This window comes from Colobus angolensis, unplaced genomic scaffold (genome assembly GCF_000951035.1).
Source record: "Colobus angolensis palliatus isolate OR3802 unplaced genomic scaffold, Cang.pa_1.0 Scaffold187, whole genome shotgun sequence".
Lineage (NCBI taxonomy): Eukaryota > Metazoa > Chordata > Mammalia > Primates > Cercopithecidae > Colobus > Colobus angolensis.
Window position 1 is genome coordinate 644,998 of NW_012115010.1, and position 10,504 is coordinate 655,501.

Consider the following 10,504-nt stretch of genomic DNA (forward strand, 5'->3'; position numbering starts at 1 on the left):
GAGTTCAAGACCAGCCTGGCCAAGATGGTGAAACCCCATCTCTACTAAAAATACAAAAATTAGTAGGGCACAGTGGCAGGCACCTGTAATCCCAGCTACTCGGGAGGCTGAGGCAGGAGAATCGCTTGAACCTGCATGGCAGGGGCTGCAGTGAGACGAGATCGCACTATTGCACTCCAGTCTGGGCGATAGGGTGAGACTCCATCTCAAAACAAAGGTTGGAGGGGGTTCTTCTATGAGTGGAGGGGCTCACGCCTGTTAATCACCTAGCATGTGCCAGGAGCTGCCCAGAGGCTAAGCTACATCACCCAACTCCATCTTCACAACAGTCCCATGCCAGGATGCAACCAGCTCCATTTCACAGATGAGGATGTGGAGACTGAGGGGAGATAATGTCCCCTAATCAAGGTCACACAGTCAGGAGGGAGTGGAGTCAGGATTCTTATCCAGAAGTCCCTGCTCTTCCTACTGTGCCCCTTCTGGGGTTGGGGTAGGCACGAAGAATTGGCACACATTTTACAACTTGCCCCAGAAAAGCAGCAATATTGAGGATGTAGAGGGTTCCTGACAGGCCACACAGCTGAGGCTCTGTGGCCTGAGGCAGCCAAGGCCTAAGTCCATGATCCAAGCAGCCAAGACCCACCGCCCTCCAGAAGGCTCAGCAGGTCATGCCTCAGGGGCTCCAAAATGGTCAGGCAGGCTGAGAAAATCTCCAGGCTGTGCAGCGGGGCCTGCAATCCTGAAACCAGAAACCGCAACTCCACCCCCTCCCCATGGCAGCAGGCCTAGGGGCAGGGAATAGGGATGCTGGGACCCCAAAGCAGCCCTGCAGGGGAAGGAGGCAGAGGTACCTTGGATCTAGCCAGATGGGGAGGGGTATCTGGTCTCAGCATAACCCCCTTCCAAACCCTGACAGTAACCCCTGGGAAAAGCACAGCCCCCTCTCAACCCCAGAGCCAGTTTCTCCCTGGGATCTATGTACTTGGAGCAAAAAGTTACCTGACACCCCAGGCCTCCCTGCCTCTGCCACCCACACTTCTGGGCCCCCGGCAGGGACTGTGACCTGGTCAGAACAGCTGGTAGCCCATGTGCTTCCACCCCCACCTTCTCTCTGTTCCGGACTTTCAGGTCATGACACGGGGAGGAAAAGAAGGCTATGCTGGGAATGGAGCCTCAGAGGGAAAGGGGGCATGGATGCTTAGGAATATAAAGGGCCTCAGGTCCTGGCCAGTGACACTCTGCTGAGCTCCTCTGCACCTGCCCAGCACCATGGTAATGTCTGGTGGCCAAGTCTGGGCCCGCATCAGCTGTATTCTCTAGGAGCTTGGGGATAGGGCCTGGCACCAAGGGCCCCTCCTCAGGCCCACTAAGGGCATGAAGGAGATAGGCCAGGGCAGCCTCGTCTGCCATTCTGAGGGCCAGGATAGCTACTAGGGCTTCTTATTCCTGTTTGGGGTGGTGGTGATGAGGAGAGTTCCTGGTTAAAAGAGGGCTGGGGGGCTTAGGAGCTCTGGGGCTGTGCATGATGTTTATGGGCACCACAGTCTGTGAATCATTGTGTGTTGCAGGCACAAAATTCTCTGTGCATTGGGTGTGTGAATCCTCAGACTGGCTTTCCTCTGTGTAACTGTCAGTCATTCATTTAATACGTACTATTGAGTATCTACTAAGTGCCAGGCACTGTTCTAGGTGCTTGTAATCCATCAATAGACAAAATAGGCAAAGAGCCCAGCTGTAATTAATGATGCTTACATTGAGGGAGGATATGCTGCTGGGAAGGGACTCAGACAACAAATATAGTAAGTATAGAATATAGTAAGTTAGAAAGTGCAGGCCGGGTGTGGCAGCTCATACCTGTAATCCCAGAACTCTGGGAGATGAGGTGGGAGGATCTCATGAGGCCAGGAGTTTGAGACCAGCCTGGGCTACATAGCAAGACTCCATCTCTACAAAAAACTAAAATTTAGCTGGGCATGGTTGTATGCACCTGTAGACCTAGCTACTTGGGAGGCCAAAGCAAAAGGATGGCCTGAGCCCAGGAGTTTGAGGCTGTAGTGAGCTATGATCCCGACACTATATTCCAGCCTGGAAAGCAAAAGGAGGCCTTGTCTTTAAAAAAAAAAGAAAAGAAAAGAAAAGAAAAAACAGTGCAAAAATAGATCAAGAAAAAGATACAGAAAGATGAGAGGTTGGGTTGCAATATTATGTTATTTATTTATTTTTTAAATTGTAGAGACGGGCTGTCTGTCTTTTGCCCAAGCTAGTCTCCAACTCATGGGCTCAAGCAGTCCTCCCACCTTGGCCTCCCAAAGTGCTGGGATTACAGGCATGTAATCCCACTGCGCCCGACCGGGTTGCAATTTTAAATAGGGGTGCAGGGTAGGACCCATTTAAAAGGTGGATTTTGAGCTAATGCTTACAAGGGGAGACAGAGCTGGCCCATAAGGATGTCTGGAGGAAGAGTCTTCCAGGCAGAGAACAGAGTGACTGTCATTTTGCAGGAACAGCAGGGAGAAAAGAGGGGGACAAGCAAGGAGTTTGCGGGAGAGAGGTCGGTGAGGTTAGGGAGCTGACCAATGGCTTTATGCCATCCTCATGCTTCCACCTTAGGGTGTGTCTCCCTGTTCATTTTTTTTTTCTTTTTCTTTCCTTTTCTGTTTTTTGTTTTGTTTTGTTTTGTTTTGTTTTTGAGACGGAGTCTCGCTCTGTCGCCCAGGCTGGAGTGCAGTGGCGCGATCTCAGCTCACTGCAAGCTCCGCCTCCCGGTTTACGCCATTTTCCTGCCTCAGCCTCGCGAGTAGCTGAGGCTACAGGCGCCCGCCACCTCGCCTGGCTAGTGTTTTGTATTTTTTTTAGTAGAGACGGGGTTTCACCGTGTTCGCCAGGATGGTCTCGATCTCCTGACCTCGTGATCCTCCCATCTCGGCCTCCCAAAGTGCTGGGATTACAGGCTTGAGCCACCGCGCCCGGCCTTCTTTTTTTTTAGAAGTCTGGCTCTGTTGGGCAGACTGGAGTACAGTGGCCTAATCTCAGCTCACTAAAATCTCCACCTCCCGGGTTTCAGCAATTCTCCTGCCTCAGCCCCCCGAGTAGCTGGGATTACAGGCGCCCACCACCACGCCTGGCTAATTTTTGCATTTTTAGTAAAGACAGGATTTCGCCACTTTGGCCAGGCTGGTCTTGAACTCCTGACCTCAGGTGATCCGCCCGCCTCGGCTTCCCAAAGTGCTGGGATTCCAGGCGTGAGCCACAGCACCTCGATGCTCTGCCTGCATCACGGGGCATGTCCAGGTGTGCATCATTCCTCCGGGCACCAGGATGTTCTTTATGGCGTCTGTGCACTGGTGTGTGTCCCAGAAATAGACACGTCCCTCGGTCTCAGCACCCCTGCACCCCAGCCTGCCCACCGCGCGGAACACCTGTAAGCTCCGGTCCGGGCGCCGCGCTGACCCCAGTCCTCGCATCACGTGACCGCCCGCGGCTCTGTCTGCCCCGCCCCCTCCAGACGCCGGCTCTGCGTTGCGTATTCGCTCTGGCCATAGCGGGCCTCGCCCGAGGGCGACCTGGGCGAGGAGCTGCAAGTGCCGCAGCCCAGGGCCACCAGTTGGCTGAACTTAGGCTCCTTCAAGAAGTACGTGGGGAAGCTCTTTAACAGCAGGTGGGCCGGCGGAGGGCGTGAGGTAGGGAGGAAAGCGGGAGGTGGAGGGGTGGGAGGTCGCGGGGGGCGGGACACGGACACCACCAGGCACCCCCACGTACATCGTGGCCCGAGCTGGGCTCGGGGAGCAGCCTCATGACTGCAAAGACTTGTTCCCAGCCCGAAGAAATCTAAAAACCACAAGAAAACTGCGAACACCACGAACACCTCCCCATCGAAAGGCACGAAATACCCTCCATGGACCACCACGAACCCCCAGTGGCTGAATACCTCGGAACCCCGACCACCGATGTCCTCCCGAGGCCCCAGGTAGGACAGCCTGGACGCTCGGTACCGAGCCAGGGGCCTCGGGACTGGGGGAAGCTTGAGTGATAGCGAGAGGAAGCTCCTGGGGGCGGGCATTCAGGGAGACACAGCGCCCCGGTGGGGGAGCTTCTTTCTCCAGGCTGGGCCTTGGCCTCCAGACGCCTCTCTGCCCACCAGCCCCTTTATATTGAGAGGGGCCTCAACCCCTCCTCATCCCCTGGGTGGAAACAATAAAGACAAATTTCTGTTGCTTCAGTGACTTCTGTGGGCCTGGGGTCAGGGAGGGACCAGTCCATCGGAGGGGAAGGGGGACTCTGGAGTTTCTGCTGTGGGAGAAAAAGACCTCAACTGTGGGGGGTCCTCCTCTGGTAACCCATCCGCCTTCCTCCACATCACCCATACATGGCCCTGTGGGTCTGGCCCTCCACCCCATGGTAGAGACACAGATACAGGTCCTGGAGAAGACACTTACTGCCCTGGTAGTCCTGCGCAGATGGCACCAGTGTGGGGGGCTCTAACCCAGAGGGAGAGCAGAGGTGAGAGAAGAAACTTCAAAGGAGGGGCTTCAGCTAGACACACCCCAACTCCCACCTGGCTCAAATTTCTACCAAACAGCCCAGCTTGGGCTGTCAGAGTTGGCACAGGAACAAGAAGAGGTGCCTTTGCCCCTCAGCATGCAGAGTATAGGGGGCCGCCTTTGCCTCCTGGACTTCTAAGTCCTTCGGGGGTGAGCAGAGCAGGAGAAAGGGTGGAGCCTGGCCGGGGCCTGTCCCTGAGAAGCTGAGTGTGAGGGTGGCTCTCTCTTCTGGGGGCTCCCATGGCCATCAGAGAGACCTAGTGGGGAAAGAGCCCCCTGCCCTGATCCTACCCTCACATCCAGGTGTGTCTCCAGGGTGTGAATCCCTGGCCCTAAGAAGTATCCACTCCTCTCCCCATTCACCGCCCATCCCCTTAAGCTGCCAGAGAAAATGCTGGGACTTCAGACTCCCTCTCCCAGACCCAAACCGTTCTTGCAAAACCATCTCTCTATCCAGACATCCCTTTGATTTAAGAATCAACCAGAGGCCGGGCACAGTAGCTCACACCTGCAATCCCAGCATTTTGGGAGGCCGAGGTGAGCAGATCGCTTGAACCCAGGAGTTTGAGACCACACTGGGCAACATAGCAAGACCCTGTCTCTACAAAAATAAAATTAGCTGGGTGTGGTGGCATGTGCCTATAGTTCCAGCTACTTGGGAGGCTGAGACAGAAGGATCGCTTGAGGCCAGGAGGTCAGGGCTATGGTGAGCTGTGATCATGTCACTATACTCCAGCCTGGGTGACAGAGCAAGACCCTGTCTCCAAAAACAAACAAAAAATTAATCTGAGCCAAGCAGCTGCATCCTCTAGAAGCTCTTTGCCTTTTAGGACCTGGTTCTACTTCCAGGTCATTTGCACACACCAGATGGAGTAGGACTTGAGGAGAAACACAATTGTGGGGCTATTTCCATTTCTGTGCAAGGTGCTAAGCCCAGAAGAGCGGACACCTCATCCTCCAAACCCAAACCCCATCCCTTCAGGCCAAGCATGTGGGGGAGGCAGGAGAAGCCATTCTAGGAACCGGACACATTCTAGTTCCCTGACTTCTCCCCTTTACACACACGCATGTACACACATATGCATGCGCACACTGTCCCCACCTATTCAAGGTGCCTGAAAAGGGCCAGGAAGAGATGGGTGCTCTGGGACTCTGGGTAGTGCTCCCTGGGGCAGGATCCAGGTCCTCGCCCTCACAGGGCTGGAGTGTGCAATCTACAGATTCGATTCGACTGGCTGGAACTCTCAGTTAATCCAGCCTCCTCCTCTTCCACAGCAGCTTGAATACCTCCTGTGCCCAGGACTTCACTACCTCACGGGGCAGCCCATTCTCTCCAAATTTCTGGATGGCAGCTCAGGCCCCTGGATGCAGCCATGACTGCTGTAGCACCAGAATCGTTCTTACAGGCTGGGCTGTGCCCCTGCCCCCATGCCAAGGATGCTTTAGTATAATTTTTGGCGCTTCTGCTGCCTAGGCTGCAGTAAGGCACAGGTGAGGGGTGCACTTAGGGAAGGGTTGTCATCGGGCCATGTCGGGAAGGTCTATGGGTGCTGAACTGGGAAGATTCAAGACTGCCACTTCACAGACTTGCTGAAGGACCATGAAGGACCATCTGCTCAGAGGAGTCCCTGCCTTCCTCGGGCCACGAATTGTCCCTCTGTGAAAAGGAGAGGATGAGCTGAGCGACTCTGATGACCCCACCAATGTTCTGGATGATCCCCTTTTCCTCTGCCCTGCCCTCCTCTTTCTCTCCCATGCATTTGGCGCTTCCTGCTGCCCCCACCAGGGGTCCACAGAGACACAGGACAGGCTGTGGCTTTGACTTGCTTTATTGAGCCTGTGCGGGAGCCGGGAGCAAGATTTGGCCAGAGCCAAGGGTGCGGAAGGGAGAGCTGGCCTGGCACTGCTCATGGAGTCGCAGGAGACAGAAGGTAGCATTACAAGTCCAGCGGGCTGAGCTCCCTGTGAGGACAGGGCAGAACATGGCAGTGTAGGGCGTAGGCCTCGTGCCCTCAGGAGGCCTCAGGCTGGCTCTGGGTTCCTGTTCTCCCTCTTCCACCCCCCACTATACCTTTCCAAACCCTGATTCAGTCCCACCACCCCTATTTCAGCCCCAGGGAGTTGGACAGACAGGGCAGGGAGTCAAACTCACCTGGGGGCAGCAGCATGCGGGGACCCCCACTCCGAGAAGGCCAGGGTGTCCTCTTTGTGTCTCTTCCCATACCTGGGAGGGAAGAGGCAGCAGGGGCAAGCACTGTGCCCAGGTGCCAGCCCGCCCGTTTCATATCTGCCTGTAGGCACCATCTCTCCCAGGGCACACTGGCCTAGGCCTGTTCAGCACAGATGCCCAAGAGCAGGCCTGGAAGGGGCTGGGGCTGGGGATAGGGTGTGGCCAGGAATGTGGAGTGGGCTCAGGGTCCCAGGGGCTGGATCTCTCTCCCCGACTGTGGCACACACCTAGGCCTGGTCAGCATGTTGATGTATCTACGGAGATCAGCCGCATACTGGGCCATCTGCTCTGGCGTGGCATTGTCCCCTGGGTACACTGGCTCCAGAGGGGCTCCCTGGGCACCCAGCAGTGGCTGTAGTAACAGAGCCACACAGGTGGACAGGAGCAGCAGGGAGAGGCAGAGGCGTGTGGCAGCCATCTGAGGAGCAAGCAGAGGGGAGGTGGAGAGCCCGGGCTGCAGATTTCCTGTGCCCAGGAAGCAGGGTCCATCTACCCAGCCCCTTAGCCCATCATCCATTTCTCCAAGCCTGGGGACAAGGGGGCAGAGCAAAGGGCCACTCCAAGCTGACCACTCCACCTCCTAGACACTGCTCTGAAGGCGCGGACAGCCTGTCCTGTGAGCAGCCCAGCAAGCCAGCGCCTTGCAAGTTAGAAAAGCATAGCAGAGAAAATGGGGACATGAGTCCTGGAGACATGGGACTCATGACATCCAGGGCCTCATGGCTCCAAGGAGGCAGCAGCTAGTGGGAATAAGGCCATGCCAGGTCACCCACAGGGTGGGGGACACAGAATGAACTCGGGAAGCCAAGGACAGAAATCCATGACCTTGTGGGTCTGGCCCTCCACTCTGCGATAGAGACACAGATACAGGTCCTGGAGAAGATGATATTGCCCATGTCGTCCTGCACAGACCGGGAAAGACACTCACACAGGGACCCCAGTCACTCACAAGGTCACAGTCAACACATTCCGGTTCACGGCCATGCACACGAGTGTGCACATATACGTGCTGTCTTCTAGCGTGACAGGTCTGTCCAGATGCAGACAGCAAGACCCAAGCAGGACCTTAGGCCTCCCAAGGCCCCTGGCCCTGCGAAACACCAACTCCTCTGGATCCGAGGCCCCAGCCTGGGGGAGGCCCCCAGAGCCCCAGGCAGGCTGAGCCCACTTACCTGGAGTCCAGAGTAAATGGGCACTAGACCAAACAAGCACCTGCCTCAGGCCGGATGGGCCCCTGCCCTCAGCTGGGCCGCTTTATAGCCCTCAGCCCCCCAGAGTCCCCGCCTCCTGTCAGCTTCTCTCGCTCCACAGCCCTCGCCCCTCCTCCAACTGTCTCCCGATATTGTCAGTATCTGAGGCCAGAGACGGGAGGAGGACAGGGCAGTGCTGTGGGTGCCAGACCAGCAGCATAACAGACAAAACTGGATCACAGGAAAAGTCTCCTGTGGGCCCCCATCATTGACACTCCTTCCCTTTGGGCACCAGAGCAGGCTTGGTTCAAGAAAGATGGGGTTCTGGAACTTCAGAATGACTGAAAGGTTTTGGTCACAGGCCTTGGAACTAGCTCTCCTGCCTCCCAAGGATCAACCCAAATCATCCAACAGATTCCCTCGGGGCAGAAGATTGAAGCTGCAGCTGGAAGACTGAGGCTGCAGCTGGAGCCTCCAGGATGAAGAATGGAAACTCAGGCCATCCTCTGAAGCTTGCAACTAGAGCAAGGTGGGAAGAGGGAAGGCACCTCAGGTCCTCAGGCAAGGTGGAAAGGAGTGGGGTACCAGGCTTGGAGAAACCCATTTGGTGGGTGCATAGGATGCAGAATGAGAACTCATGTGCTTGGGTTCAGGGGAAAGGTTGAGGGGGTGCCAGTTTCCCATAGCCATTTCCCTCCCCATCTCAGAGCCCCCATTCCAGGGAAGTGCTAAAAACCAGCATCATTTGTAAAGCTTCACATTTTCCAAAGTGCTTCCAGCTCAGTCACCTCACTAAATCCCCACAACAACCTATTTTACAGATTCCAGATCTGAAATCTGCTCAGAGATGTCAAATCACTGGCCCCAAACCACACAGCCAGTCAGTGGGAGATTCAGGGTTTGAAACAAAATCTAACGCCAAAATCTAACTCCAAACCCGGACCGTCAAAGTATTGGTAGAATTTCCCACCTTTTGGCTGAGAAACCTGAGGCTCACAGAGGTAAAGATGCTTGCTCAAGATCTCATAGCTACCGAGGTCCCAAATTCTGGCTTAGATTCTCAACCCCACTGATCCATCCCCACCAGAAGCCCCTGAATCTCCCCTGCCCAGCATCTCTTCCCAACCCCGAGTCTCCCTCCCCAGCTTAGGCCAAGGAGTGGTAACTGGCTGTGTCTGAATGACACAGTGACACGGAGTACGGAGCTAAGGACTTATGACTGCCGATGTTCTGCTGTCCCAGATCAGTACACCAAGAAGTTGGGGGGTGGGGGGACTGTTGGGGAAGAGGGGACTCTAGGGATCTGGCAGGGTGGGGTTAGAGTCAGACAGACCTGGGGCAAAATCCTGGCTCTGCCATTGGCTGGCTGTGTAAGCCTGGGAAAGTAATTGATTGAACCTCTCTGAGCTTCACTTTTCCTCTCTGTAAAACGAGCTCATCATGCCCATCTCAAGATAGGGAGAATAAAGGAAGGCTCAGCAAACATCAGTGTTCTGCCTTAACCCTCCCGATTTTGATTTTTGTTAACAAGAAGACCAATAATGCTTCACCAGACAACTTACATTTCACAAGGCAAATATGAAAGTCGTTCTGTCTCAGGAAGCCCAGGCCTTTCTCTGGACTGAGGTTTTCTGCTTGCAAAACAAGGGTGTGAACTGGTGACTGGTCTCAGGCTGGCCTCGGGTTTGGCAGGTAGAGTTTGCAGCTATTGCCGCCAGAGGGCGCCAGGCTCCAACCCTAGTTAAAAGGGTCTGAGCTCCCATAGGACCATGGCCTTGGGGGGACCTGTTCTGGCTGCTACTCATGTGGGGACCCAGCCCCACTCGACAGACAGCGGATCTAGGGATTGACTCAGATGCCAGGGCCACTTGTAGTTCTCTCCTGTCGCAGAGGTAAACCCAAGTGCCTAAGAAATAACAGGTACTCCACAAATATCAACCAAACTGTAGCTTTCATTTTTCTCCTGTGCAAACAACAGATTCCTCTTCTGGGTCCTCTCAGGGATGTGGTGACAATCCAGGAGGAAGTGGTAGTAGATGTGCTTTCTACACTGCATGGCCATGTGTGTTCATTTTCATAGTGCTTTGAAAAGAACTGTCCGAGGCCAGGCACAGTGGCCCACACCTGTAATCCCAGCACTTTGGGAGGCTGAGGCGGGCGGATCACCTGAGGTCAGGAGTTCAAGACCAGCTTGGCCAACATGGTGAAATCCCATCACTACTAAAAACACAAAAATTAGCCGGGCATGGTGGCGCATACCTGTAATTCCAGCCACTTGGGAGGCTGAGGTAGGAGAATCACTTGAACCTGGGAGGCAGAAGTTGCAGTGAACTGAGATCATGCCACTACACTCCAGCCTGGGCAACAGAGTGAGAGTCCATCTCAAAAAACACACATAAAACAAAAAGAACTACCCGAGATTGGGTAATTTATAAAGGAAAGAGGTTTAATTGACTCACAGTTCAGCATGGCTGGGGAGGCCTCAGGAAACTTACAGTCATGGCAGAAGGCAAAGGGGAAGCAAGGCATCTTTCTCACAAGGC

At 54.9% G+C, this 10,504-nt stretch overlaps 1 protein-coding gene and 1 long non-coding RNA gene across 3 annotated transcripts; one reads left to right on the forward strand and one right to left on the reverse strand.

Moving 5' to 3' along the window:
• Positions 1–3,550: 3,550 nt before the first annotated feature.
• Positions 3,551–4,215, forward strand: LOC105510351. The gene is made up of 2 exons (XR_001001551.1): positions 3,551–3,658; positions 3,818–4,215. It is a non-coding gene; the product is annotated as an uncharacterized LOC105510351 (long non-coding RNA).
• Positions 4,216–6,352: 2,137 nt separating this feature from the next.
• On the reverse strand, positions 6,353–7,985 carry PPY (pancreatic polypeptide). 2 transcript variants are annotated; one of them, XM_011940062.1, is made up of 4 exons: positions 7,944–7,985; positions 6,999–7,189; positions 6,694–6,765; positions 6,353–6,503 (listed from the first exon to the last, which is right to left on the reverse strand). In XM_011940062.1, exons 2-4 carry the CDS (start codon positions 7,187–7,189, stop codon positions 6,479–6,481), a joined length of 288 nt encoding a protein of 95 aa, XP_011795452.1. In that variant the 5' UTR covers positions 7,944–7,985; the 3' UTR covers positions 6,353–6,478. The 2 variants fall into 2 exon arrangements, with proteins under 2 accessions (XP_011795452.1, XP_011795453.1); XM_011940063.1 differs by lacking the exon at positions 7,944–7,985 and adding an exon at positions 7,721–7,791.
• Between the last annotated feature and the right edge of the window lie 2,519 nt (positions 7,986–10,504).

Excerpts from the sequence above, each read along its gene's own strand:
- PPY (XM_011940062.1), bottom strand. The coding sequence starts at position 7,189 with ATGGCTGCCACACGCCTCTGCCTCTCCCTGCTGCTCCTGTCCACCTGT. Across the intron at positions 6,766-6,998 it reads AACATGCTGACCAGGCCTAG|GTATGGGAAGAGACACAAAG; the intron begins GTGTGTGCCACA and ends CTTCCCTCCCAG. Across the intron at positions 6,504-6,693 it reads CCGCATGCTGCTGCCCCCAG|GGAGCTCAGCCCGCTGGACT; the intron begins GTGAGTTTGACT and ends CTGTCCTCACAG.